The 27393-nt window shown below is 54.1% G+C and overlaps 11 protein-coding genes across 11 annotated transcripts; 4 read left to right on the top strand and 7 right to left on the bottom strand.

Annotated features, from left to right (window-relative positions):
* Positions 1-611: 611 nt before the first annotated feature.
* Positions 612-1877, bottom strand: B0T26DRAFT_674293 (uncharacterized protein; the record flags this gene model as incomplete). The annotated part of the gene is made up of 1 exon (XM_060439692.1): positions 612-1877. The coding sequence occupies one exon, from the start codon at positions 1875-1877 to the stop codon at positions 612-614; it is 1266 nt and encodes a 421-aa protein (XP_060298533.1).
* Positions 1878-1986: 109 nt separating this feature from the next.
* On the top strand, positions 1987-2209 carry B0T26DRAFT_703395 (uncharacterized protein; the record flags this gene model as incomplete). The annotated part of the gene is made up of 1 exon (XM_060441663.1): positions 1987-2209. A coding segment is annotated over one exon (223 nt), but the record flags the coding sequence as incomplete, so codon positions are not given.
* A 1905-nt stretch (positions 2210-4114) lies between these two features.
* B0T26DRAFT_703393 (uncharacterized protein) lies at positions 4115-5104 on the top strand. Its single transcript, XM_060441662.1, has one exon. It carries the CDS (start codon positions 4312-4314, stop codon positions 4657-4659), a length of 348 nt encoding a protein of 115 aa, XP_060298531.1. The 5' UTR covers positions 4115-4311; the 3' UTR covers positions 4660-5104.
* Positions 5105-6420: 1316 nt separating this feature from the next.
* On the top strand, positions 6421-6663 carry B0T26DRAFT_642217 (uncharacterized protein; the record flags this gene model as incomplete). Its single annotated transcript, XM_060437420.1, has 1 exon — positions 6421-6663. The coding sequence occupies one exon, from the start codon at positions 6421-6423 to the stop codon at positions 6661-6663; it is 243 nt and encodes an 80-aa protein (XP_060298530.1).
* A 623-nt stretch (positions 6664-7286) lies between these two features.
* On the bottom strand, positions 7287-7938 carry B0T26DRAFT_703386 (uncharacterized protein). The gene is made up of 2 exons (XM_060441661.1): positions 7795-7938; positions 7287-7697 (listed from the first exon to the last, which is right to left on the bottom strand). The coding sequence occupies exon 2, from the start codon at positions 7633-7635 to the stop codon at positions 7396-7398; it is 240 nt and encodes a 79-aa protein (XP_060298529.1). The 5' UTR covers positions 7636-7697; positions 7795-7938; the 3' UTR covers positions 7287-7395.
* Positions 7939-11887: 3949 nt separating this feature from the next.
* Positions 11888-12829, bottom strand: B0T26DRAFT_641867 (uncharacterized protein; the record flags this gene model as incomplete). Its single annotated transcript, XM_060437381.1, has 1 exon — positions 11888-12829. A coding segment is annotated over one exon (942 nt), but the record flags the coding sequence as incomplete, so codon positions are not given.
* A 2465-nt stretch (positions 12830-15294) lies between these two features.
* On the bottom strand, positions 15295-16778 carry B0T26DRAFT_643204 (uncharacterized protein; the record flags this gene model as incomplete). The annotated part of the gene is made up of 5 exons (XM_060437513.1): positions 15295-15543; positions 15612-15743; positions 15822-15962; positions 16028-16201; positions 16260-16778. 5 exons carry the CDS (start codon positions 16776-16778, stop codon positions 15295-15297), a joined length of 1215 nt encoding a protein of 404 aa, XP_060298527.1.
* A 730-nt stretch (positions 16779-17508) lies between these two features.
* On the bottom strand, positions 17509-20440 carry B0T26DRAFT_227793 (uncharacterized protein). The gene is made up of 3 exons (XM_060433873.1): positions 20319-20440; positions 19067-20216; positions 17509-18998 (listed from the first exon to the last, which is right to left on the bottom strand). Exons 1-3 carry the CDS (start codon positions 20365-20367, stop codon positions 17855-17857), a joined length of 2343 nt encoding a protein of 780 aa, XP_060298526.1. The 5' UTR covers positions 20368-20440; the 3' UTR covers positions 17509-17854.
* Positions 20441-20903: 463 nt separating this feature from the next.
* On the bottom strand, positions 20904-21543 carry B0T26DRAFT_749977 (uncharacterized protein; the record flags this gene model as incomplete). Its single annotated transcript, XM_060445167.1, has 2 exons — positions 20904-21165; positions 21338-21543. The coding sequence occupies 2 exons, from the start codon at positions 21541-21543 to the stop codon at positions 20904-20906; spliced, it is 468 nt and encodes a 155-aa protein (XP_060298525.1).
* Positions 21544-23859: 2316 nt separating this feature from the next.
* B0T26DRAFT_851585 (uncharacterized protein) lies at positions 23860-25521 on the bottom strand (the record flags this gene model as incomplete). The annotated part of the gene is made up of 2 exons (XM_060447647.1): positions 25376-25521; positions 23860-25315 (listed from the first exon to the last, which is right to left on the bottom strand). Exon 2 carries the CDS (start codon positions 25063-25065, stop codon positions 23860-23862), a length of 1206 nt encoding a protein of 401 aa, XP_060298524.1. The 5' UTR covers positions 25066-25315; positions 25376-25521.
* On the top strand, positions 25433-27085 carry B0T26DRAFT_801339 (kinase-like domain-containing protein; the record flags this gene model as incomplete). The annotated part of the gene is made up of 6 exons (XM_060447021.1): positions 25433-25471; positions 25815-26075; positions 26136-26351; positions 26417-26892; positions 26951-26976; positions 27048-27085. 6 exons carry the CDS (start codon positions 25433-25435, stop codon positions 27083-27085), a joined length of 1056 nt encoding a protein of 351 aa, XP_060298523.1.
* Positions 27086-27393: the final 308 nt, after the last annotated feature.

Below are 27393 nucleotides of genomic sequence, written 5' to 3'. Positions count from 1 at the left end.
GGAGTGTTACGAATCCCTGTGGAAATGCACGACAGTGGGGCACACCCTATTTAGTATAGACCAATTAGAGGTGTCCCTAGGTCCCGAACTCTAGAGCTCAGGGACGCGGAACAGTCCTGGGCAGCCGGTTATTACAAACCGCTCGACTGTTTAGTCGTCTATCTACAAGAGAGTAGGGGCTCTATAGAATGCTGGGGATAGTATTACAAACCACTCGACTGTTAGGGTCGTCTTGCAGCGTCCGTGCATTGTAGAGAGGCGCCATGGGGAGTGTCACGGCACGGCGGTAGGCGCTGAGGCCCTACGGGTGCGTGACCATACTATAACCCACTATAGAATTGCAGCCTGACGGCTTGTAATTCTGGCATCCTTTTGGAAGGTGTGGTGCAGCGGTAGTGGGTGTTGCTAAACGCCGTCACAGATACGGTGCGTCCGGCAGAATCGGTAGTCCACGCAGTTGACCTGCGCCCCGGTGTCGGCGTCAATGGTTACCGTTAGTGGGGTAGCCTTCCGGCCACGGCGCCGGGAGTGGACGCTGCCTTGGATTGTAAAGGAAGGGCCTGGTTTTACCCCTTGGTAAATGAGCTGGGTAGATCGATCGGGGTCATCGTCTACCGCCTCTCGTTTTCCGAATCGTCCTCGGAGTCGGAGGGGGCGAGGTACCGGCTCCCGTGGTCACTATCGTCCTCGATCCCGATATTCTGGATCCGGGCTCCCGGGCCGGGTCGGGCCTCTGCCCGTGGAAGGGTGCATTGGCGTTGTACATGGCCTTGCTTTCCGCAGTTGTAGCATGTGATAGGCTCCCTATTACGGAGTGGCGCCTGAGTGTTGGATCCGGTGGCTGGTGGCGTCTGGGTGGCAGGTCTGCCGGAGGTAAAGGGGTTCCGCGTTGGTAGATCTCGGAGTTCCCTTCGTTGGATCCGGGCTTTATCGTGGCGTAGTCCGGAGTACGCGTCCTCCGTAGTGCGAGGTAGTTTTCGGGCTTCGCCAAGGTTGGTGGGAGAGCCTAGCCTCTTGCGATGTGCGTCCCGGTCGTTGCCATTCCGGGTGTACAACCTGGCCAGCCAAATACGCTCACACCATTCGGCACAGTCCTTGGCCGAGGTAACATTAGGGACGGCCTCGGCGTACCGGTTGTGGTAAAAGCGGTCGAGTTTGATCCAGTAGTCCCGGGCCATGAAGGTGCTGTTGATTTCCATGCCTGGGAGGCGGCGGACTAGTGCAGCCCACTCCCGGTAGAATTCCTGAGGGGACCTGCCGCGTTGGTTGCATACTAGCCAGTCCTTGTGAGCCTGGACCTCTCCGGACTTGCTACCGAGGCAGTCGGAGCTGACGTAGTCCTCAAACTCTTGCCATGTGATTTGTTCAAAGTCCCCCTCGTGGAGCTGCTTCTGGTAGGCCCGCCACTGTTGCTGTGTTTCCGGTTCCATCCAGGTACTGGCCCATTGGACTTGAAGCCACTGAGGCCGGTCCTGGCGTGTGGCGTTTCCTTGCTCCACCGCTTGGAGCCAATCTTCCCGGTCTTGGAAAGAGGCGTCGAACTTTAACTTGCTGACCGCGTAAGCAGGGGGTCGGTCGTCTTTTGCCCGCAGCGGCCCTCCTTGAGTTCCGAGGTTGGCTAGGGTGACGCCAAGGGTGCCTAGGCCAGTGGAAAAGTTGGTCATGGCCTGCATCATCAGGGCCTGGAACTGTTGGGGGTCCATGCTAGAGGGGGCGGGCGTTCCAGGTGCTAGCTGGTCTCTCATGGTGGGGGACTCTCCTTCTGTTTGTTGGTCGGGAGTCTGGGTCTCGGTATCTTCGAAGTCTTCGAGTACTGTCCTTCGTGATGAGCTGGCCTGGGGGGTGGCTCTTCCCTTTCCGCGCGTGTTGCCTGCCATAGTGACCGGCTCGATCGTTACCGGGTGGTAGGGAGGTTGAAGAATTGTAAGAGAAGGTAGGTACGCCTGATCAAGGTGGTCACAATGCAGGCAAGAAGGTGGGGGAGCAATGACTTGTATTGGTGTAAGACTTCAACCTGGCCCTCGCAAAGGAAGATGGGCGAGGGCCATTGTTTATATACCTGCTCAGGGGTTCGGCCCGGGCATCAGTCTGCGGTCGTGGCGCCACGGCGTAGCGTATGCCAGCTGGCAGTGTTCTAGCCAGTTGGTGACAAGTGGTGGGCGCGCACCCTGTGCGCGCAGTTGGTGTTTGGGGTGTCCTTTTCCTTACATACCGGGCTAGGAGCCGGCAAACCCACAGAGAATTCCGGACTCGGCCGTCGTGATGCACAGGACCTACACTTACGGGGCCATAAGAACATGCAGTCTTACTCCCCCATGAACCCTGCTGCTACAAGAAGGAAGGAGTAATCATCTTCTTCTACGTTGACAACAATGTCGTCGCACACTGCGAAGAGCGGAGGGCGGGAGTCGCCCAGTTAGTTGCAGAGCTCAAGCGCACCTACACATTGCAAGGAGGAGAGCGCCTACAGTGGTTCCTAGGCATTGAAGTTATTCGGGACCGCTCAAAGCGACTATTGTGGCTCTCACAGACCGCCTACATTACGAAGCTAGAAAGACTCCTACTATACCGGCGTTGCCGCACGGCTACCGGAGGCACCGGCCAGCCGATCACACCAATGAAGCACAAAGCATGGCTTCCGAACCCTGACCTCGCTACGCCAGCAGAAACACAGCTATACCAACGATGTACAGGCTCACTGCTATACGCCGCCGTCACCACCAGGCCTGACGTTGCCTTCGCTGTCTCCAGGCTCACCCGCTTCAACCACAACCCCCCTACCGAGCACCAGAAGGCTGCAGACGAAGTCATTCGATACCCTCTAAGCACCAAGAACCTAGCCCTACAGCTCGGGGGTGGGGAAACCCTCACGCTATGGTCTGACGCTTCTTTCGGAGACAACACCCTCGACAAGAAGAGCTCACAGGGCTTTTTAATCCAGTTATTTGGAGGTCTCGTCGCCTGGAGAGCAAATAGACAAACGACAGTCACTACATTAACAACAGAGGCAGAGCTGTTGGCCCTGGCCTAGGTTGCTAAGAAAGGCCTCTTCCTGAGCCGGCTAATAAGCGAGTTGGGCATCGAATTCGACGACCCTACTCTACAAGTGTGGTGTGATAACGAGCAGACGAGACTGCTAGTCAACAAGGACGTCTACACCCTACAGACCAGGCTCAGGCATGTTGACATTCACAACCATTGGCTACGCCAGGCCGTTCATGCGAAGTAAATATGGGTAGAGCACATCCCTACAACACAAATGCTAGCCGATGGGCTCACCAAGGAAAACATCACCATGTAAACAAACCACCAAAAAAACTAGCTTCAGGCGTGCTTGGCTCAACAAGTCTCTCTCACTCTCGTCGCCGCGACAGACGCTAGGAATGCCATTAGGAATGAGATCTTCGCAGCTCTGCCAGATTGACGATACATCAGCCGCCACGTAGAGTCAGAAACGTTCACGATGAATTTCGGCCTGCCGTAGGACCTAGCCGCCATTGTCAAGATCCAGAATTACGAAAACTCGGATAAGCTACATGAGATCTTGGGCAAAGTGATTACCCTGACAAGGTCTATGAGCGATGCGCAAGCGCTGCCGTGCTCCTTGTATCTGGCCTAAACGTAGCCCACCATAGGGCATCACGTCTTGGCAGTTATCACCGACATGATCCGAACTGGGAAGCCGGCGATAAGTAACTTGGGCACGGACACACACACACACACATATTAGTACATGACGAACGTATCAACGTAGCTCGGTAACTAACCTGTAATGTTAAGGACTCTCCCCGACAAGTCCGAGATAACAGTCCTCCAGTATTACAACGGGCTGAACTTGCAACTCCGGGTCAGAGGCACAGCTGACTTCATAGCGGAAGCTGGAGAAATAACTGCGTGGCTCGGTGCTTCCTTGCGGACGTACCCGGGCGCGACCTGCGTGGCGTAGTACACGCCGCGCATAGTATCTACAGGCAAGCTACCGTCATCTGAAGCATATTACTGCGGGCTCGGATTTGGCCTGAGCTCGGCCAGCGACGGCGCCGACGACAAGCTGTCAGATGGAATGGCCTAGAAGGTGCTGGAACCTACGATGCGTAATCTTCGCCACTGGGATTCGTCATGTAATTGCTACATAAGGAAGTATAAGAGAGAGTCTTTTGTGGAAAGACTGGAAGAGGAGAATAGAAGCAATTCACTCTGGTGCACACAATCCCAAAAGTGCTGTTGCAGTCTGACACAAGCCCACCCCACCGGCTGCTGCTGGGACGCCATGGCCCGCAACCCAGAGGCTTTCCGGGGCTTCCCCATCCCATGCCGGCCGGGCACGCACACCGGGCTGGAGATCCTGCTGGACATGGCGGTGGGACTGACTCGCGTGGTGCACAGGCCGACGCCGCGGCCGAGGGCGTCAACGCCAACCCGCTGCGGCTGCGCATCCGCTTGCAGGATTGGGACTTCCGGGACGTGGCGACGGGCCGCGGCCCGCTGTACCAGCGCGTGACGACGCCGAGCTCCGGCCGCACGTGGGTTGACTTAACAAAGTCGACCCACGCTGTGACGCTGTTCGGCTACGGTTTCGGCGAGCTGATCTGCCTCGCTGCGACGTTGCCCAACCCCTCGGAAGTCGGGCCGTTATACCGTCGCCATGGCCGGCGATAACGACGGGGAGAGGATTCCTCAGCGCCTGCCTGCCTAACCTTCGAGATATTATCCGTAGCAAGGGCAACATCACGACGAACCCGCTCACCATCTCATCGGGGATACTGTGGCACAACCCACCCCAGCATAATATCTTTGGCGGCCGGGGACGGTGGTGAGGCCTCGGGAGCGTGGAATCCGATCCAGGAGCTGCTGCCGGCGACCGCGAGCTTCAGAAACCTGCTCATGTAGCTCGGCAAGCTAGGGAGAGTCGATCTTGACTCGTGCCAGCACGGGGTAGTCATCTTTGAGCGCAGCAAGTCGTCCAGGTTCAGCTGGCCTGACGCAGGAGACCCGGTCGTCGTCGACGTTGCTGCTGCTGCTGCTGCTGCTGCTGCTGTGGCCAACGAAGGCGCAGAAGTTTCGTATTCGCCGATGCAGAGAGCCGAGGTAGGCAGCAGCGGCAGCAGCGGCAGCAGCGACGGTTCCAACACCGGCAGCGTCCCGACTAGCGCTGACTGGGCCATGTCGGATAGCTATAACACACAGGCGACGTCGCCGGCGCCGTCTCAGGCTCTTTCAGACTCGTGCCCGTCGTCGACTAACGATTTCGTCAAGGCGGGAACTAGAGACGACGTCCCACGCGAGCGCGGAGCTGGCATAGCACCAGGGAAGCGCGCTGCGGGGGTTCTGGATGGCGAGGATGGACCGCAGACTGAGAGCGGGAGAATAACCAAGAGGCTGAGGGCAGTTAACTTGGCGGCCGGGCTTCCCCATATTCTCGGGGAGGGAGATGGCGCTCTCCGAAGATGGAAACAGCAGTGATCGTAAACGATTACGAGCGAGGATTGCGGCGAGAGGGCCATTTTCCCTGTGACATCCCATTATAGCAGTATCAAAGGTAGCGGCCATGTGGGGCGGGCTGCCTACGTGGTCGAAGAAGGCGACGAGGTGTAGCTCGCGCATAGTGCCAGGGTGGTATGGAATAATTTAGTGCTGATATCTCGGTGTCGGTTTTGGGGCGGACCTGCACAGGGTGTGATTGTAGAAGGGGCGGGTGCTAATTATAATATGCCACGCAACGTGACAATGGGAAAGGTTTGCCACCGCCACGGGCGTGCAGGCTTATGAGGTGGGCCTGATTATTTGTGCCTTTTGCGTCAGTTGTGGTCGCATGGCTGGTTGTGGTTAATTGATCTACGCCTGGCAATATCACCACTCTCCTAGAACCAGTGCCTCACAAATGAAACACCAAGACAACTTCGACACAAGGAGACTTTCGTTCCACTCCCAGTTCTCACCCTCGGTGTGGCACAAAGCTCGAGTTTTCGTCATTTCCCAACACTAAAGCCTGGGATGGGATGTTCTGAGCGCTGGCGGCCAGGCTGCGGCTGCCGGTTCGTAAACTGAAACTTGAAGCAACACACCGCCTCCATAAGATCGCCATTTACTGTCTGAGTCCGTCGCACCATCTCACGCAACGACACAAACGGAAACTTGCCCTCCTCTGCGTGCTTTGCCTTGTTCCAAAAATCTTTCTGGGCCAACAGTTGGCAGCCTTTGACGTTGAGCGGCCGGGGGGCATGGCTAAGATAGACTCGAATAATGGAGATTCGTCAAGTATAAAGGGGCAGACCTGTGTAACTGTTTACACTAGCTCAAACAAACTGCCCATCACTTCCATCGCAGCAATACAGTCACTCTTCTGTTCTCCTTCGCCGTAAATCACATTTTTGACCTCGAGCACCTCACCCACACGGCTCACTTCCAACTCCAAGCAAAATGACGATTCAAATCAAGTGCTGCGCGGTCTGCAGAGACAATATGAAGGCTCAACTGCAGAGGCTGAGCGTCCCCTATACCGAGCAGACCCTCCGCGACGGCAAGAAAGTGTACACCATCAACATTACCAATGCCACGGATTTCCCCAAGAACTCGCTCGCCGAAGCCTGTTGGAAATCGATCGAGTTCACATACCACCACGCTGTTTACAACGGAAACATGGTCCGCTGCTCAAACTCTTGAGCGTCTTTTCGTGGCAGCAACCCCCAGGCTTTAGGGCAGCTAGAATCGTAGCTGTGGCAGCTAGCCACTGTTGAGGGCCAACATGGCACGTGCTGGCATGTAACGGTTGACCCGATATTTGGAGGAGCAGGGGGAGGGAGAGTAATGACAGCTAGGGAAGGGGGATCTAAGTTTAGTTGAGCTGCCGGCAGCCCAACTCAAGCACGGATGTTCATTCTTTTTGTACTCGATAGATGAATGGTCAATAGAGCAATGATTCGATTTTAGAGAAGATTCAAACAAGAACCGGAGCCTTGCAATGAGACTTTTGCTGTTACCCAGGTAGCCGTCCTTCCTTTCTTCATTTCTGCTAGATATTCAATTCATTCGGTTCATCCACGCTTCCAGTCATGTAATTTGCAGTGGTATAGAGTATGATGTATGATGATGATTGTTGAGAGGAAAGAAATGTCTTTTTTTTTATGTGTTGCATTGAAGCAAGGATATTATCACAGCTCATATAGCTTTGAAGGATGCACCCGCAGAGAGAACCAGCTCAATCTGATTTATCCAATGACTTTGTAGGAATGAGTGTATAGTGTATCCCCCTCTCCCACCCTCCCCGTGCCTGCGGCTCTGCCAGAGGCCCCTCAGCGCACTCTGGTGTATCCGTGGTTGAGTAAAATACAGCTAGTCTAATACGCTCAGAGCACCGTTGGTAGAACAACCCTCCGCCCAACTTTCACGCACCGGCTAGCAGCCGCTGCACATGACCGTGTTTCCAGACTGTACGACGTGGTGGCTCTTGAATCTGAGAGCGCCCAAGCAAAGTGTTGCAAGCGAGCGCGGCCCCCAAGTACTCGGATCTCCAGTGGTGGGTATTTCGAATGTCGTAATTCCAGTTCTGTCAGTTTGGCCGTAGACCTTGAGCCTATCCAGCTGCCTAGAAATATCCGCCGTGCAGCTTGAGCAGGTTCGAATAATGAGAGGCATGTTGAAGGCAAAGGGTCGCAATGTATTAATTAATTGAAAATGAGAATCAGGTTATAGCCTTGCTAAATTCTGATCAACAGGGGCCGGGAGAGAATGGTGTGAGTCTGAGGAATAAAGTAGACAATCGGAGTTGTGGAAAGACACTTAATATATACCTACTTCAAATGTTCTGAGTGATAATTATGATTTGTTGACGGCTGGGAAGTAGGAAATTGTGTGTATGATCTTGATTGCGCAGCTTATGCAACCTTGACAATTCCCGTGAACCAACACTGGTCCTGACAGATAATGGGTGTGGCAAGGAAAATGGCCCCCAGCCGAGCCGTTTAAAAGAGGGTGTGGTGGGGGTGTCCCTATCAGCCCGTATATGTAACGGTGTGCCGTTACGCCAGCAGGCGCAAGACAGATACTGTTGCCTGGCTCTCTGGGCAACAGAAGCTATGGGTCGCAACCCCCACAACAGTATAGCTGCAGTTTCCCAGAGTACTAGGCAACAGGTATCTGGTTTGTCTGCTGACGCACCGCAGCAGTGGTCTACGGCACAGGGCCTATTGAATTCAGCACTGGTTAGAGATAAGGAAACGCGAAAAGGATTCCTCGTATATGTTCTTACCTACCATAGCTGGGTACGATGTGGTCGTTGATTACCGGGGGGTGTCACCGTGCCGAGCCCAGTCATGATCGTGGCCTCGCAAATGAAACAAGTTAACAAGGAACAGAAACATGCCCCCAAGGCTCCAACCGAGTTTTTAATATAGTCGCCTTAGCACGGCTCTCCTGTCTACTAGGCATCAATTGATGAACCTGGGAATGAACAAAGGTGCAGGGAGGTGGCGCAACTGTCTTTTGGATCCCATAATTCCAGAACGTCAACAGCCAGGTCCCATGTCCCAGAATACAATTAATCACTGAGCGACGATGGCATCCTGGCCCCAGTGGCGTGGTTTAATCATTCCAGAGCACCAACAGCCAGGCCGCGTGTTCCAGAGCATAATCACTGAGCAATGATGGCCATCTGGCCCCGGCGGCGTGGCTGCGAGGTTGGAGATAAAGCCTGAAGCAATCGCCGTCTCCCAAGTCTGTGGCAATTCATCAGTCCATCACAGCAATACAATCATACCACCTGCATCCAGTATCAACCTCGACCACCAGAAAGCCCCAATCTGTCCAGGAAGCCCCAATCTGTCTTCCTTCAACCTCATTAGTTAATTTAAGTGCCCCTTACAGTCCCAACCCCCCCCACTTCCAAGTAAAATGACCATCCAGATCGAGCGCTGCAACCTTTGCAGGCAGCTTAAAACTCTGACAAGGCTGCCCACTTTATTATCCTCGTCATTCTTTTGCTTTTCTTGATATTAGGTGGACGATATCAACTTGTCACTTGTTTGTCATTGCCCTCGAATGTCCGTGTCTAATCTTGCAATGTTCATGTGGCGCTTGGCGCAGCGGCCACAGCTAACTCCCGCGCCAGCAGCTTCTCGTGGCCGGCCACGGAGGCCAGGACGCGCTGCTCGTCGAAGGCGCGGAGGAAGCGGTCCTGCTTGCGATCGACCTCGTGCAGGAGGGCGTGGGCCTCGCGCAGCTCGCGGCACTGTAGGTAATCGACCTCGCGCGTGATGTTGCGCGTCGCGGCCCGCATGCGCTCGATGTTTTTGTTAATGTCGCTCATGGCGGGGCCCGTGTTGGCGGCGACGCGCAGCCCAAAGCTCTTGCGCGCCGGCCCCCGCCGCCTCGGTAGACCTCTGGAACCTTCCATAGGGCCTGCCTTGGGTCTATATAGGGCCTGTCCTTCCCCTTTGGTAGATTTCCTTCCAATAAGCGAGTAAGAAAAACCCTCACCACTCTTTATACTATAGTTCTCTATAATAAGGCTCCTCTCAGTCTTCTTCAGCGCCTTCTATTGCCTCCCGAAGACCTGACTATAGGGCAGAGTCCCCTGCAGCCTACGAGGTAGACTGCTGAGTGGAGTCCTCACACTCTAAGTGGCAGGCCTGGAGCGAGTCCTACAGATCCAGCCTGCTTCCCTTAGTGCCCTACACAGAGCACTGTTGACTGTTGTACTAGACTATAGGGTACAGTTCTCTATAGTCTACCCTGCAGAACCGGTTGACCTACCCTGCATTTAGCTCCCCGCCTTCGCTACCGCTTCCGCTCCGCCAGCTACAGTACCGAGCCCACTGTAGCACCCTATACAGTGCTCTCTTACAGGCCTAGCACGCAGTTCAACAACAACGTTGGAGTAATTAGCGGTCAATCTGCTACGCTATCCCCAGCCCTCCTCCTTTACGTCTCGTTATACTTCTACATTGGGATTAAAATTTAACTCGGGTACGTTAGATTTACGCTCTAAGAACGAGCGGTAGTTTTAGAGGATATCTCAACGGTTGTTACCTATATAGGTAAAAGGAAACGGAAATACTTGGTAGTAGACTAGTATCGCAAAACTAGGTCCAGGAACGGATCATTACAACTTATATATACTACAACTTATATATACCGTAATTAAAGATCACTATAACTATAGCCGGGCCAAAAATTAGCTTCCCTAAACTCACATCGGCTCAGGGAGGTGCTCGCTGTGCCTCACCTCCTGCTCAGGTTCTACGACTAGTCCGGATTTGGTTAGAAAATGTTGTGGGGGGTGACTAGAGAGGCAGTTACAAAGTACAAACAACTAAGAAAAGCCCGGATATAAATACCCCACGTTCGTCGTCATCCACAGAGTCTCGGCAATATCCTCGGGACAAGGCAAAAAGAGCTTTCCATCCTCGTCGGGCGAGAAGTAACCTTTAGGCCACTTTGGCACACCCAGCTCGTCCAACGCCTTTCGGAGCCGTGCAAAAAAGACGGAAAGGTGCTCAAAGTCTCGAAAGGGAACTTTTACGCGGTATCCTGCATCCCCAATGTACAGGTCATGACCGCATACTGTCCACGTACCCCCGCCTAACGTCAATAGCCAGGGCAGACAGAATCTCTGCAAGATGCTGTAGTCCATGTCGGGAACAAGTGTCCGGAATTCTTGATTTCTGAAGAGGATCGTCAAGAGATCCCGAGAGCTGAAGGGGCTTCGAGGGAGTTCGGATAACAGAAACATCATGTCTTCACGTGAAAGCTCGTGGACATGGTTTGCCAACGCGCCCATTGCGTTTGTAGACGAAGCCCTGTCAGAATGCTCCTCCATAGCCAGCGTTATCACCGGCCTCACACATTCCTTGGGCAGAATCTGCATTTCGTTCAGAGTTTTGAAGGCCTGTTCCATGACCAGCCGGTCGCTGGCGTACAACGCTTTGACCAGCTTGGCTGTATCGTTCAGCCAGGTCTGAGTCAACTGGACGGCTGTCTTCTCGGTCAAATATCTCCTTTCATATGCTTCCCCTGTCTCGTCTTCGGATCGCCCTTCGGAACCACCTCTGGGCGTATCTGGTGGTGTGGCGGCTGATTCAGAATCAAGCGGGCGCCACGGTCCAAGCTGGATATCTATTCTCGAGAAGAGGGCATCCAACGACTCTGTGCCAGTGAGGATAGCCGCAGCTACTCTAGGTAGGAGACTCGAAACCCGAATATCTTTCTCCGATCCTAACTCGTCGTAGAAAGAGGGAGAGAAATTGCCATCTTTGGTTCTAGTCGCGGCACACTCGCCCATGCAAATCACCTCGTGTAAGACGTTGGCGTTCTCATCTCGCAAGAGCGACTGGGAACGCAGGAGCTCTATTGCGGCCCTTCTGATTGAGCGCCTCAAGTCGGAATTGCACATGAGCTTCACGGCAGCCGAAATAGTCTCCGGTGGTAGACCTTCACATCGGCTGAGAATCTTGATGATCTGTCGGGATACGCGGTTAGGAATTTCCCGCTCGAGTAATCTCGTTAGAGCGCTGATCAGAAATAGCGAAAGGCGGAGCTCCGGCATCCACGAATCTGTAGATTGAACGAGCCCACAAAGTTGGTGAATAATGTTTACATCGTGGGTGTTTTTGGATAAGAGTGATTTGAAAGCTCGTTCAAGAACCCGAACGAGAATAGCTTCCCCAAGGCGCTCGGCCATCGAAACTCGCCACTCGCAGAGTAGCCATTTGACAAGCTCGCGTTCTGATTTTGCTATTCCATCGTCCAAATTAGTGAGATCACCTGAACAGTCCACTTCCTTGATGCATTCCGTCACGAGCTGTGTATGGACATCCCCGATAAGATTTCGCGGCGCACTTTCGATCAAGTCGAAGAACCGAAACAAGTGGTGATTGTCGGCACTGCCCTGAAGTAGACCAGCAGCAAAGCGCCACATGACACTCAAGCGGCTGGCATATTTCTTCTTGCCCAGGAAGAGGTCAGGGGAGACCAATTTCTGTTTTCGCTTCCGACTCAGAAAAACGAGTGGTTGGCGGGCTTTGAAGCGTTCGACAAAGTACTGGGCTGCGAAGAACTCTTGGAATGTTAAGTGAATGAAATGGTAATTGCGATCTTCGTCGGCCGTTTCCATGTCCGAAGTGCGAATAAAAGAGAGTTGATCCAAGTCACTGGACCAGAACGCCGTTTTTGGTTGCGGCAGAAACTTGGTAAACTCGCCCACGTGGTTCTGGAAGAAGGCCCGGTATGCGGGATCAAACTCAACAACATCCCCAACGAGGCCAGAGAAGGAGAGCGACTGAAGGAAATTTCTCTCTGCTTGTACTAAGGGAATGATGTCTCTCAAAGTCGCAGCCCGAAGATCGGATTCAACCAGAGGAGAACATACACCAGGTCGAGACTTTTCGAGGTGAATGGCGTCCCTGATCCAAAGCATTTTCTCGATAGACTTGTACAGGGCTGTCACGGTCGTTGGTTCGCTGCCCGGAATTGATGCAATGCTCTTCCAGCCGTAACAAAGGCCGTCCAACATGATAGGAATCCTGATTATTCCCTCCACAGGCGAGTGGCTTTTCACAAAAGTCAAAATGGCCTCGGCTGTTCCAGGTGGTGCACACCTGCCGATATAGTCGTTGACTTGATGGGGATGGAAACCAATCGTCTCCAGGATTAGGTCCATACGAGGCGGACCGGGCCCGTATGGGCGAGATGTGATTATGACATTTTCCTGGCTCAACAGAACTTTGATCACACTTCCGGCGCTGGTGCTAATGGAACCGGTGTCGAGCTCGCGGGACACTTCGTCTAGCCCATCAAGAATGAACAAGGTCTTTTTGCCGTATCTTTTGTCCATTATTGCCCCCCATAAGTCGCCACCAAACCTATCGCCATCCCCGCGGTGCAGGAAAAACCGCTTGCCGAAGAAGTCCGAACCTCCAGCCGTCCACCCTTTTAGATGACGCAGCGGTACCCACAGTACGCGGTCAAAAATGTCGGTCCACATTCTGCCGTGGACAAAGTCGTAGACTATTTTTTTTGCAGAGTGTGGTCTTGCCTACCCTAGCTTGGCATGGATCAAGACTCTTCGAGGCGAGATATCTGTATTATTCCTCCGTGCGTTGAAAATTTTGTCTAGCTGGATTTCCTCCGAGGATGGTGCCATTTGCACCAGTGGCGCAACGTGGCTTGGTTCGTCCCACTCAAATCCGCCTTGCTCCAATCTATTCAACCCCGAGACGAGGGCATCTGGCTTGACGACCACGACAAGATTGATGTAGCAAAGATCCATTAGCAACGAGGCGCGTGAAAGTCGCTGGACCTCAAGCAACGAGTCTGACAAGTAGAACTTTTGCAAGGCCAAATCGGTGTACAAAAGGCGGGCTTCTGGACAGCATAGCCATGCCTCGTCGAGCAATTGACGCAGCAGCGACTTTTGAGTGTTGGGCGAGAAGAGTTGAATCTCGCAATAATATTCCCTCCCTCCAAATGTATGCTGAGCCATTTTACGTAGTGCTCCTATGTACGGATGGGAACGGGACTTTACGCTGTTTTCCCACTCGGACTTTGAGAAGGTGTGAGCAACCAAGCCGACCCACTTCTGAGCCCGTTTGTCTTTTGAGGTCTTCATGTTATTGAGAAGCTTGTCTCGAACAAAGTCAGAAATACGCCCTCTGGACCAGGGATCTGCTGTGGTATGCGCTCGCTCAAGCTGCTCGCAGAGGCCGCACAGAAATTCAGGTTCTTTGCCACATGGTATCTCGGGTAAGACACGCTCCAGGCGATCGAAAGCTTGGGAGCTCACGAGCATGTCGGTGAATCGAAAGGCAAGGTACCACTTCTTTTGGCGTTGCAAGAAGCCAATTCCACGGGTAGCTTCAGACACGCTCTGGGACAGTTGCGTAGCTTCCCGGATGACACCAATGATGGACCGAACCAGATCATCTACCGGCAGTTGCTGTAACAAGTCGGCTGCAATAAATACTTTAGTCGGATCGAGAGTTGGAGCTGCAGCAGCCGCACCAGCAACAATGCCCATCAAGTTGTACGTGTAGCGCCATAGGGCCTTCCACGGCCCTTCGTCGTTTGACACTCCCAGTAAAGCTTGGAAAGCGTAGCGAGCGGCTTGTGCCAGGCGCAGTTCCTCGTGATTGCGTAGTTTGTCAAGACAGCGCAAAAGGGGCTCGTGGACGTCGACACGGCCCAGACCAGCCGTCTTGACTTCGTTCATGGTGTCGAGAATGGCCGAAAGGGTGCGCACAAGATTGTACTGGGTGGTCGGTTTGTCGGCGCGAACGATAGCTTCGGTCAAGTTCTTCTTCAAACCCTGGAGTGCCGCGCCAAGCGACACGCCGTCGAGGGCTACGTCGGGGCTGTGCAGTACCTTCTCAAATGAGAGCAAGAATTCGGGGTTCATCATACCGTCAAAGGTGGCACACATAGTGATTGCTTTGACGAAGCCACCGTCCAAGTGTCCGTAGCTGTTGCCCTGACAACCGACGAGAGAGCAGCCGCCTCGGCTACGTAGGACTCTCGAGGGTCGTCGACAAAGACTCGTACCATAGCGTCGGAAAGAGCGCGCAGGGCTGCGAACTCCTTTTTCTCCCATGTGTCGTTTGATCGCGGCATTTTGAGAAGCCGAATGAGCTCCTCGGTAGACTTTGGGCGCTCTGCGGGCGCCGTCGTTTCGCACATCTTGGGCTGCAATGACGGCCGGGTTGTTTGAACTAAGGGTTCGGAAGTAGGCGCTTTCGATAGATCCATCGATTCCATCTGCACCCTTCTACAAGGAGTCCGGTCGGGGCTTCACGTGACTTATGACGGCACGAATGTCGAAACAGCTCTCTCTTTTGGCGACGTCGGGATCGGATAGCAAGTGGTCACACGGTGGTGCTGCGTGCGCCTATGGTTGCCAACTGAGATGGGAGAGCAACCGAGTCCCTACTATAGGTAGGATGGATAGTAAAAATGCGAGAAAAGGCTTCCGGGCTGGGTGTTCGTAGGCTAAATTGGTAAAACTCGGACATTTGCGGTTCCTGCAGAGTCGAACCTCTTTTGAGAGTTCCTAATCGTAACTTGCAAGAGCGAAGAGGTAGAAAAATTACGCAACTTCCAATACAGTGTCATGTTAATTACTTGCTGGTGTCACGATAGCATAATCGTGCCTTCCATATTCGAGAATGACGCCTGCTGCGTAGCATTAGCGTGCTACAAACCCATAGATACCCGAATTTTCCGTCCCTACCCCAGAACATCCAATAATTTTTCGTCCAAACAAAAGTTCACAGATTGAAATGCGAGTCCAAAATCACCCCACACCTCTCACGCGTGGCCATTGCCGCTTGACAGCCATGCCTTTTCCGGGATGGCCTCCTCAACATCAGCCTTAACGACGGGCTTCTTGCGGCTTTTGAGGGCCGCCGACCACGTCTTGCCCTTGAACAGCTCCAGCACCTTCTCGAGGCTGAAGGCGACGACGTAGGTGGCTACTGAGAATACGATAATCAGGATGATGAACTGCTCATTGGAGGCGTCGTCCATGAATGTGCCGTGCGAGATTGAGTACAGCGCCTGACCAATTGACGCAACAAGGGCAGTCAGTCAACGCTCAGGATGCTCAGCAGAGAGAGGAAACCCACGGTGATGAACCCAGGCGGCAGGTACGCAATCGTGATGTACGTGAGAGTGCGAATGTTGTTGCCCTGCTGGATAGTCGTCTGGTTGTCGGCGAGGGCCGTCTGCGTATCGACGACATTGGTGATGGTGGATATCTGGAGTCACACACGGGATAAGTGCCGCGGTCAGCCATTGAACTTAATAAGCGGGGTCCAAACACGCGCCAAACCTACGCCGTCCCGCAAACCGGTAACCTGCTTGATCTTCAGCTGCGTCTTGTCGTGCACGTCCATCAGCATGCCGTAGCGCTTCTTGAACTCGTCGACGACGCCGTTGTATTCCTGGATGAGGTCGGCGTGCTGGTTCGTGGCATCCTAATCGCCGCAGGCATCATTAGCTATCTATAGTTTGGCTAGTTACTTTGGTAGGGAATACGCACCTGTTTGATGGTATGCTCCATCGCCTCATGGGCTCGGTCAATCTGCGATAGCGACGATGACAGCTTGTCGTTGAATACGCGCAGCGCCTCCCAGCCCCAGAGCATCTTCTTGAGCTTGTTGATAGCTTCTGTTGTCCCCCACCAGTCTTCGAGGCCTTCAAGGAGGGTGCGGTCCTTTTTTGGGTTGTCAGCTGACGACCAGAGAGAATAGGAATTGAGATAGAATACGCACCCCAATCTCCATGATATCATCCAGCCTTGCCAACAACTTCCCATACTCCACCGCAAGCTTCTCGCACAGATGACCTAGGAGCAGCAGAAACGCAAGACAGCGCGCGCTGGCTTGCTGGTGAATGAACTTCTCCAAAATGCGTGGCAAAACGCGTGACACGACTGGCGCGACGGCAGCCGAGTCTGTCACGCCTGACCACGCCGAGCAGACCCACAGGTGGCCGGCCGCGTCGCCCGTGAATACCAGCGACGACGACTGCTCTTGCACTGTGTGCATCATCTGCGAGAGTTCTGACGACGACGAAGACGACCCGAGCTGCGCTATGTTCTCTGGCGGGAAGTCGCCGTGCTGTCGGTGGCTCTCGCGGAATGCGTCGGCGCGGTGTTCTTCACAGGTCCGGATTGTCCAGTGCGAGATGGTGATACTCGTTGTCCACGTGGATTTCTCACGGCTGTCGGTGAAGCGCGAAGTGGCGCCAAAGTGGTCATCGATCATGTCGAGCGCGTCCGGGTGCCACATGTAGATGAACCCGCCGACGAGGGCGGGGGAGAGCTTTTGGGCAAAGCTAGGAGGCGGGTCAGTTGCTTATTCTTGTGGGCATGGGATAGGGGTCGAGGTGTTCAAAGCTCACAGAATCCGGTGTTTCGCGCCAACGTCGACGAGCTAATCACAATGAGTAACAATGAGTAAGCCTCACAGCACCCACGTCGTTTCGCATCGAGGTCTTGATGCTTACACTATCGCTGAGCGTCTTCAGCATGCCCTCGTACGTCGAGGTCTCCGGCTCGTCATTCTCCAGTGCAACCGACGATTCACGAGCACCAGGAAGTGGCGGAGATTTGAGTGCCGTCCCCGAGTGTATCGATGGCGGTTTCGCGTTCAACACCAGCGGGGCAACAGTCATCGGGGGCTGGCATTTCCGCCGCTTGGTAGAAAAGAAGAACCCGCCCGGGCCGTCCTGGAAGACGTCAAAGACGTCGATGAGCGAGAGATCGGCCTCGCCGACCAAGTTTGGGACGTTGGCGACGCTATACCCCGGGTTTTGCTTGATGATGTGCTCGGCATTCTGGCTCTCGAGGTAGTGCTCGAGCGCTTTCCGCAGGCCCAGGTCCCGCGAATGCGTGTAGTGGTATACGTCTGGGGTGTCGTCGAGGGATTGTACCCACCAGTCCTACAAGGGGTGTGTTAGAGAACTGTTGAATGTCTTGGCAGAGTCCTTGGAGAAATCACCGGATAGTAGACTGGAGACGGCTTCTGTGTCACCCACTCGAACGCCTTGACCGACTCTGCCCTGTCGCTATCTGGGCCGAGCAGCTGGCGCATCTCGTGGATCTGTGTTCTCATGGACTCCTCCATCGACTGCCTCAGCTGCTGAACCAGCGCCGTGACCAGGGCTGCTTGATTGACATCGAGTCGCGCGACGACACCGCTAGTCCCGTCGAGGTTCATTGTGTCGGCCCTCAGGTTTGGTATTGACTGGGCCATTCCGTCGACTGGAGGCTCGTCTTTCGCAGGCGGCGTTTTGCTCTTGGCGGCCTGCAGTTTGCCTTTCGACGGCGTTAGCAGCCAGTTCTTTCAGCCGAACAAAAAGGTGTTCAAGGACTGGTGTTCAAGGACTGACCTTCGATCTTCAGGTCTAACAGCGTTCCGCAGATCATGGCCACGGGCTGCATGTCCCACCACCTTCCGACCATATTTGCATCGGCCCTGTCCCACGACGCCATAAAGGAATAGTCGGACAGCAGAAACTCAAACAGGCGATCGCGAGCAGGTATCACGTTGGCCTCGTCGGTGACTCGCAGGTAGGCCTCGTGGTTAGTGCAGAGCAGCTCCCAGGGGCCGTTGCTGAGTTCCCGTGCAGTCATCCAGTTCTTCGTCGGCCCGGTGTTGAACTTTGTGGTGCGCTTGCGGTCGATAATACGGCGGCGAGTTTGGCGAGCCCGCGACACGGCCAGACTGTACGACTTGTTTCCCATGCTCTGTAGCCGGTCCAGTCCCATCTCCTCGGCCAGCATCAGCACGCGGTCCAACTCCTCGTGCTCCATCCCCCACCCATCAGCCTGGCTCGTCTTGAGCCGCGACACCTGCTTCTCGAACCGTTGTTGCGTCTCCTCAACGTCCGGCAACCTCATCTCTGGGTACGTCTCATCCTCCCGGGAGGAGTGCGGCTGGGGGGGCTGGCGGCGGTGGGCGTTCTCGTCCCACCCGAGCTCGTCGCAAAGAAGCAGAATGCAGCTGAAGTGGAGCCATTGCAGCACGTTGCTCTTGGAGGTTGGCTGCTTGTCGCGGTTTGCACGGTCCACACCAAGCTGGTACGCGACCGGCAGCTTGGGAAAGAGGATCTCGTCGACGAGCTGCGGCGTGATGGCCTCGGGGCACATCTTGGTCGCATACCACGCCGCCATGGTCGCATAGCAGCCACGGTTGTACGACGTGTCCCGCGAGTTCAATGCTTCTCTGCTGGGGATGCACTTCTCCATCCTGGCGGCGTTGGCAGAGTTGGCTGGCTCACCGTGCGCGTTGGTCTCCGTCGGCTCGCTGTGCACAGCAAGAAGCAGCCGCCCGGGCTTGAGGTCTGTCGCGAACAGCCAGGCTAGGGTCGAGCGGATCGCCTCTCGCAACCGTACAAGGTAGGCATCTCGTATGTCGTCTAGGCTTCGGAACTGCTGAAGGAAGTCTCGTTCAAATTTCCGCGTCTCAATGAAGCTGTGTATCTTGGCCAGAAGACGGATTTGGTAGCTGTCGGGAATCAGATGTCAGCTGCGCCGGCATGTCTTCTCCAAGACACAAAAGAAAGAGGATCGTACAATGCGCTTTGGACATCAACATATTGAAAGTTCATTATGTTCGCTATCAGCGCTCTCTCAGGCATCCGGGAGGGTTGTTCGCGTCCTTCTTGCGAGTGATTACTTAACGGGGGTTGCCAGGCTGGAATGGAGGTTACGCCGAGGACCTGCTCAACGCATCTGCCCACGATGCAAAACTCGACGGCCTCTACTGCTTCGTAGTTGGTGGCGCAAAGCGCGGTCCACAGGCGATCCGTCATATTTACCGAGTCGCGACTCACGCCTAGGTAATCGAGCAGAACGTCGGGCAGTTCAGCGCTGCACTCCCTCCCATCGTCCTCCGCGTCGTTCCGCAGCGCATACGTCGAGACGAGATATGCAGCCTCGCCCGCGGGGATCTGAACCCTGTGTTCAGACGACAGGTCGATCCACTGCTGCTCACTGGAGCCATCCGATATCTGGCGTGGCGTCAGCCGCTGAGGCACGCCATTCTCAGTAAGCCCAACCTCGACTCTCGTCTGGTACTTTGCGCTTGTACAGCAGAGAAGGGAGCCGCGAGTTTCGACGGTGAAGGCATCCGGTTCGGGGATTCCGTCTTTACTGGAACACGGACAGGCGAATCTTACATAGCCGCCGACTCTGAATCTTGCGGTTGCAACGTCGCGGGCGTCGTCATCCTTTTTGCCATAAGTGCTAGCATAATGGTCGTACTCATTGAGTGAACTACCATGGCTCCACTTGAGGCGGTTGATCTGGAAGAGGGTGCCCCTGCTCACGAAGGAGATGGCCTCAAAGCTGCCCGTGTCGATGATGTCGCCGGTGACGCGGTCTCTTCGCAGGAGCTCGTACTGGGTGTAGGGCCAGCGGAAGTTGACCCAGCCCTGCGCTTTACGCTCACCGAGCTCGACGTCCGGGAAGGCCGGGTCCGGCGGGAGGAGGTTGGTGCCAAAGGTGCCCTTACTACCGCTGTCGTCGCGGCGCTGGGCACGCGAGAGGATGGAAGCAGCCTTATCAGGGAAACGCCCTCTCAGGCTCACGACACCGCACGTCGCGTCTGGGCGCGTGAGTTGCAGCAGCTCGTGCCAGTCAGTCAGTGACGCGGTGAAGCCATCGCTGCCAAAGTCGAGCGACTTGGCGGGGTGCGACAGCTCGCACGTGGTGAAGCACTGCCCTGTTCAGTTTTGATCGAAGGTTAGAATCAGATAATATCCACCAGGGCCCAGGGGCTGTCCATTGACGACCTTCTAGCGCATTCTGGGTGTGGATTCCATACATTTGGAGAGGTCCGCAAGCCACTCAAACTCGTTCTCCATCGCTGTCATCGTCAATCGGCCATTGAACTGCTCAAGCAGGGCATGTTGAAGATATTTCGAGAGTTGACGGCACGAATTTTCAGCTCAAGTGCGACGCGTCAGTAAGAGGACGCCCACGATAATTAAGCCTAGCACGAGGCTCGACCCCCTGTCGCTGCGCCAAGCCCACCCTCCATCAGCACTAGGCACGGCGCGATCCATCCCGCAGAGGAGTCTCGAATTGCACACCGACCTGCCCGATTGGGGTTGTTTGTGCCACCGAGCGCACAGATGATCGTCGGCGGCCGCTCCGAGACTTCGGGAATAAGCCAGTCTCAACTTGCTCTACAGTCTGATTATTCCGCGCTGCCTTCTGCCACCTATGAGGATGAATCTCTTGATCACATGGACAACCACTCGAGGTATGTTGGACAATGGAGCTCTTGCTGTAATCACCTGATAAATCTAACTGGACTCCTGGAGTCTCTTCCAGAGTTGACAAAATAATACAAACAAGCCCCTTTTCCCTGGACCACTTACCCCCCCGTCACTAGATGCACAATTACCTAAATGTAAAAACTCCCGGGGACGGGATCGCGCATCTCGTGCTTTGGCGCAGTTGTGAAGGCGCACTTGCCGACACCTGGTCGGCTCTTGAAAACACCCCACTCCACCGGGAGCACATAGCCACTCTCCCAGCCTCCTTCCAGAGCGTGGCAGGCCGCGCTGATGGCCCCGCTGTCTATGGAGACCATCCGCATCGTTCCGTCGTAGGTGCGGAAGCCGATGAGCACAATCCCGACTACCGCCATCAGCCCAATATGAAGGCTGCAACCCCGCACCGAGTCCAGTCAGTATCCGATTCTCTGATAATGATCCATGGCAGTCCGCAGCAGTGGCATTTAGACGTAGAGAATTCGACTCACTGATGAAGATGGCAATCGGGCTACATCCGCGGGTGGAGAAGGAGTTCTATAAGTCGACGCTGTCGTCGGGATACACGGCTGTGATGCGTGCCAAGAAGAGGCTCTGGGAGATGAGCCAGTGCAGCAGGGCTGAGGTGCCGTACAATGGGAGGCCGTACCGCAGCGGCACCGAGATAAAGTAGCTGAAGCGCTGGATCCCGGTGGGCTCGGACACGCGCAGCGCCTTGTGCAGGCTGCTCATGTTGCTGAACTCGCGCTGGACGGGAAAGGCGCTGAGCATGACGTTGTAGATCAGACCGGCCGTGGATCACAAACTTGGACGCCCAACCCGGAGAGAACAACGTGGCACGGTGGTTTGCGCACGAGATCAAGTAGCTGGAGCAACTTGCGCGTTCTCCGCCGCACCCCAACCTGCTCCGCTATCACGGCTTCCGCGTCCGCAATGGCCGTGTTACCGGCACCCTCCTTGCTCGCGTGCCTAGCCGCGATCTTTAGTCCCACTTCCAATCCCCTCCCTCCGAAAAAAAAGGCGGCCCCAAGAAATAGACCCGGTAGCTGACGTATTTACTCTCCGTTTGAGATTCTGCGCTGTAGTAGTCATGTCTGCCTACTGGACAACTGATCTTTTCCCAGCTGTAAAGAGGTGGTTCGATCCGTCTACTACTCTTTGCACGACTGTTCTTTCCCAGGCGCCAGCTAGATAAAGAGGTAGTTCAAACCGCTCTATCACCTACCATATTGTCAGTATCGCACTGCTGTGCTCACTGAGATCAAGATTACAATGTGTAACAAGCACACCTTAGACCATCAGCTTGCAGTTAACCCGTGCAACAGCCCAGGACGGCTCGTCGGTTACCCAATTCTGGGGCTGAGTTCACGTGGCTAGACTGAATGTGCGCAGATGATTTAGGGAAGCGATGTCTCGCGACTTTCTCGACGTTGGAGACGCGGTCAAGGAGACAACGAAGTACGTCTCAGGCTCCATATCCAAGGGATCGTCCCCCCAGCACTCGAATCTTTTCGCCTTTTGTCAGCTAGTTTCTAATCTCGGAAGGAGGAGAGGAGGACGAGGAAAGCAACATACGGGACATTTGCAAGCATTTCTTCGCTATCGGGATGGGCTGGGCCTAGGTCGATCAAGGTGGGTGCGCCATCAGGGCCAACCATGACGTTAGTGGGACTAATGTCGTTATGAACGAGACCAACGACATTGTGGAGGTAGTCGACAGCCGAGGCCAGAGTGTTAAAAAAGAGGTTCTTGTCGACCGTTCCACCGTTTTGGTTGGAACTTCGGTCTTTTGAAAAGATAAATAGAGATAAGTTGGAGTATATATGGTGGTTCTAGTTGGCTTGATAACAGTAACTATTTGCACCCTTAAGAAAAATGGACGTTATGGGTTAAGTCTACTTAGATCAATTTAGATATGCCTAGGACTCACCTCGGCTCAGGGTGATGCTCAGTGCGCCTCAGCTCCTGCTCAGGTTCCAAGCCTAATACGGATTTGGCCGGAAAACTTTGTCGGGAGTGGCTGTTGAGGTAGTCGGTCTCTACAAAAATTAAGCCTCATCCAAAGATAGGCCAAAATCAGGCTCGCTTCACCCTCGGCTCACCTTCGGCTTGCCATTACTTACCTCCAGCTCACTGAACCATAAAAAATTAACTTTACGCGACGAGGGACAGGTTTTGGATGGGGGTGACCCATTTCTAAATATTGTATCTACAAAATATCTACCTTAAATCATTATAATTTTTTAGGAAGTGCGTAAAGACGACTAGAGACTACGTGGTTAGCTGTCTAAATACCCGTTACGTAGAGTTTATATCTTGCACCTTAGTGGTCGAATATACATTGGGGAATAGTAGGCGGGCTTAAGAATATCGGTATTGGAATCACCAGGTACGGTACTGGAAGCACCAGGGCGTAACTGCACGCCGAAAACTGGTGGTTCAAGTGTTTATTGTTATGTCTGTGTATCTAGAAGAAAGAGGCGGCCGTAGACCACGTATGTGGAAATCCGGGCGCCTGCGCCTCCACCGTCACCCGTGTGGCTGGTGTATGCGCCACCACCGCCACCTCTGTGGCTGACTAGCGCGTTGTTCCAACAATAGGCAAGGGAAAAGGGGAACTTTTGAAAGAGCTACCCTCTCTTCAAATACTGCCGTGCGTGATTTTATACCTCTACATTGTAATCACCCCTACAGGAGGCATCCAGACCTGTATGCAGAACTTTAAATTCCTATATTTCCAAGACAGTCTCTGTCCAAACACCTGCGAAGCTGAGCCACTACTCCGTCCTTCCAGTCAACGCACTATCTTTCCCTCTTCTCACTATGGAACACCACCGTATAGCACATAACTAATCTGCTCCAGCATCCTCAATACCGCTCGTGTGAGATCTGGGAGAGGAGAATTTCTACCATCCAAATGCCAAATCCTCCGCATGTACCAGGGGAGATCTGTGATACCACTGCTTCTCCTGCATTACTAATAGTAGTACGAGGTGTCGTAAGCACTATTCCTGTGAATATTGTAGTTGCACGAATAGGAGGAAAGGGAGTGAAGCGTGGCCGGCGAAATGAGTTTGCGTACCTTGTTTAAATAGAGATATCATTGATAACACCAATAACCTTCTCAATAAACCTTACACCTACCGACACTCCGTCCTCGTCCTGGAATTCTCGATTGTCGCCAAAGTACATATTGTCCTCGTCTAGACAAGTCAAACACATCTCGACTACTTTACTATATTTGGTGCCTACCTTAGCCCTCAAGGCGCTGCTACAGCTGAGAGCAACGAGGTGGTCTTTCAGCTCAGAGGCGTTGTGAAGCTCCAGCCCATCTCTGGCGAGACCCAAAGCCTTGGAGGGCCGCGCCGCACCGTCAGGGCCGTCGTACGTGACAAACTTCTCCCACATCCCGATCTCCAAAAGGCATACACCGAGGCTGTATATGTCGTGCTGCATAACGAAGTAGTCGACGTTGTTTCCCTGCCGCAGCGGATGCCTGTATAGATTAGTCTCCCAACCCTGGTCGGTCGCCGGGCATGTCCTCCCGTCGACATTTCGGATAACCTGGAAGCCGACTAAGCATAACGTGCTCGGAATACTACCCTCGTCCGTCTTGCCGAGGCTCAGGATCGTCTCAGGCCTGATATTCTTGTGCACGAACCCGTACATGTGAATGTAGCAGACGGCATTGGCAAGCTGCTTCGCCATTTCAAGGCGGTCAGAGAGTGAGTCATGGGGCTGGCCCGACAGAAGCAGTTGCCGAAGGCTCCGGACGATCGTGTACCCCTCTGGAACGCGAAAGAGAAGAGAGAAGCCAGCGTTGTTGGCGTGCCGCACAACGCCTTTGCAGCTCAAGAGTCCCGAGATGAAGGGATCTGATTGCCGAAGACGGCGGGCAAAGTCGCGCACGTCTTTGGTCTGTACCGCCCCGCTAGCGACCACGTCGACAATGAGCCGCTGGGTGACCCCTACGGCGGTAGCCACTGTAGCTAGATGGAACGGGATGGCCGTCCCGGTATAGTCATTCAATCCTTCCTTGGCAATGAAGACGCTCTGGGATCCCGGGCCGGGTTCTTTAAATGCCCTGCGGAAATTTCGGGCAGCTAGGCTGAAATTGGATACAGCTAGAGGTCCGGCTTCAATGGCGTTGTTGAGCGTCTTGTCGACAGCCGGAGAAGCAAGTTTAATCCAGTAGAACCAAGAAGGTTCGTATAGCCTCTGCCAACTTTCCAGTTCCGCTATTGTCTCTTCAAAGGCATCCTTTAGAAATACCAGCTTTAGCTTCCCTGCCATTCCCAAATGTCCAGGCGGGGCAAATCTTGCAAATCTTTGCGTGGCGACCTCCAAATTAGCGAGGAGGATATCGAGGACCCGCTTCTGAAGATGCCTATGCTCAACAGTGGTAGTGCCTTCGAGCTCCTTGGCCACCTCCAGCTAGCTAAGAATTCGCGCCAAGCATACTTGGATGCGAACAATCATTTCATCCATTTTAACGTCAGCTTGCCGGTAGGTATCCCACGCTTGATGTAGAGCCTTTACGCTCCTGCAGCCCTCTTGGTTAATCTTTGCGATTCTCCGTCACGAGGAGAGATTGGGTGCCTACTTTATGCATATATCGAGCACTCCTGGAATACTAGTAACACCAAACGCGAGTTCGGCCATGACGATCCGACTAAAGACGATCGAGTTGAACCTGGGCGTAAGGCTTGGGCGCTAAAGAGAGTGGGGGTGTGGAAAGGGCAAATGCCTAAGTCCTTGACTGGAAAGTAGCACCTGCCTCTGTCGGTGCTAAGCCCCTCTCGGCGCAATCCGCAGCTGCTGCGGCACCGCATTAATGTTAGCCCCTCCCTGTACCGCCACCCCCTCACGAGTTTGCTCTCCAATCGGCGAGCTGAGCCTGATGTGGCCTAATCAGACCACAGTTCTTTTTCAGTCCAGGAGGTTCATCCAAACCTTTGCTAAGACAGTCCAAGCCCAAGATCTACACCGCAATGGAGGACGAACTGCCAGCCCATGTGCGGGACTGCAGACTGGAAACCTAGTTTCCAAAGAAGCGCGTCGTGGTTCACCTCTACGACGGCCCTGATGCGCCACCGTCATCACCACGCCGATTGGAATATTGGAAGAGCGAGAAACAACCGATTGGCTATGGCAGCCAGGGCAGAGTATTTCTGCAGAAATGCATCAGCGGCAGTCGGCTCTATACTCAACGGGCGGTGAAAATGATCCCGCTCCAAGAAGGAAACGGGAGAAGGCGCTACGTCCGAGAGCTGCAAATCGTGATCAAATTTTCTCACGATAGGGTTCGTTTCCCTCGGGAATATTGCTACGCCCTTACGGCTCGTACTAACTTATACCGCTAGTACTCTAGGTACTTTGTAAAATCGTTGGGATGGTACTTGTCGGATGACTCCTTGTGTATTGCCATGGAGTATCTGGCGAAAGGCGATTTAGAGACATACCTCCAAGGCAGTCCGCCATTACCTGAAGACGAATGCCGCCACGTCATCAGCCAAGTTACGAAGGGCCTAAAGCTCATGCACAAAGAGGGATTTGCTCACCGCGACATAAAGCCCCAGGTGCGTAAACACAGGGCAGCCGAATAGCCATGCAATATAGTCAGTTTCTTAACCTCCGAAATAAGAACGTCTTAATCCAACAATCTCCGATACACGATGGGTCCCTAGCCTGGTGGGTCAGACTCACAGATTTTGGCATCAGCAAGCCACTGGAGGCCGGGACCAACACGGCAGTCGGGGTCGGTACTCTAGGATATATGGCACCGGAGCTGTTAGGTTGGGGATTGCCAGAGAGTAGCGCTAATATCAGCTACCCAGCTGTGGACATGTGGGCTCTGGGCGTAATGAGCTTCCGTATACTAATGGGGACCAACCTATTTCCAACCCCTGTGAGTATATTCCAATACTGTGGGCATCCAGAGCTCCACTTGCCCCAGAGCCGGCTAGAGGATCGCAATATCAGCCCAGACGGGGCGGCCTTCATTCGTGCCTTGTTACGACCGCTGGTCGCCCAGCGACTGGAATCGAACGCAGCCCTGCTCCATGATTGGATTCGACCTCATACATCGAGCGCACCGGCGATCCTAGCTACTCATAGCGGGTAAGTTTTGCAGCTCATAGGTTTAGCAAAGCAACGCTAAAATGCACTAATTATTTAGGTCTTCGAACCAATCTTCTAGAAATAGTTTGTTTGACGAAGATAGAGGGATGACGACACAGGTCTCGAATATTACTGATTCTGCAAGCAACCTCCAGATAGGCCCGGGTACCCAGCTAATCTTACGCCCTATTAGGCGAGAACCACTGGCGGGAGCGGGTTGGAATACTGCTATTGCCTCGGAGCCGTCAGCCGCTTGGAGCTATGCCGATAAGGCTGAGGCCTTGCCAGACGCTACTACCGAGGATAATGACGACTGTACAGCTGCTCTTAATACCGCTAGGGGACACGTAGCCACCGTACAGCCGCTCCTCAGGAATGGTGGCACCACAAGCAGCGACACAGCCACGTGGCAGCTCCGGCAGACGCTCGAGGGCCACGTGAGCTCCATCTACTCAGTTGCCTTCTCGCACGACTCGAAGCTACTAGCATCGGCATCACTCG

The sequence above is a fragment of the Lasiosphaeria miniovina genome (genome assembly GCF_030549165.1).
Source record: "Lasiosphaeria miniovina strain SMH2392-1A chromosome Unknown B0T26scaffold_3, whole genome shotgun sequence".
NCBI classification, from domain to species: domain Eukaryota; kingdom Fungi; phylum Ascomycota; class Sordariomycetes; order Sordariales; family Lasiosphaeriaceae; genus Lasiosphaeria; species Lasiosphaeria miniovina.
This window is presented reverse-complemented; position numbering and strand designations above follow the sequence as displayed.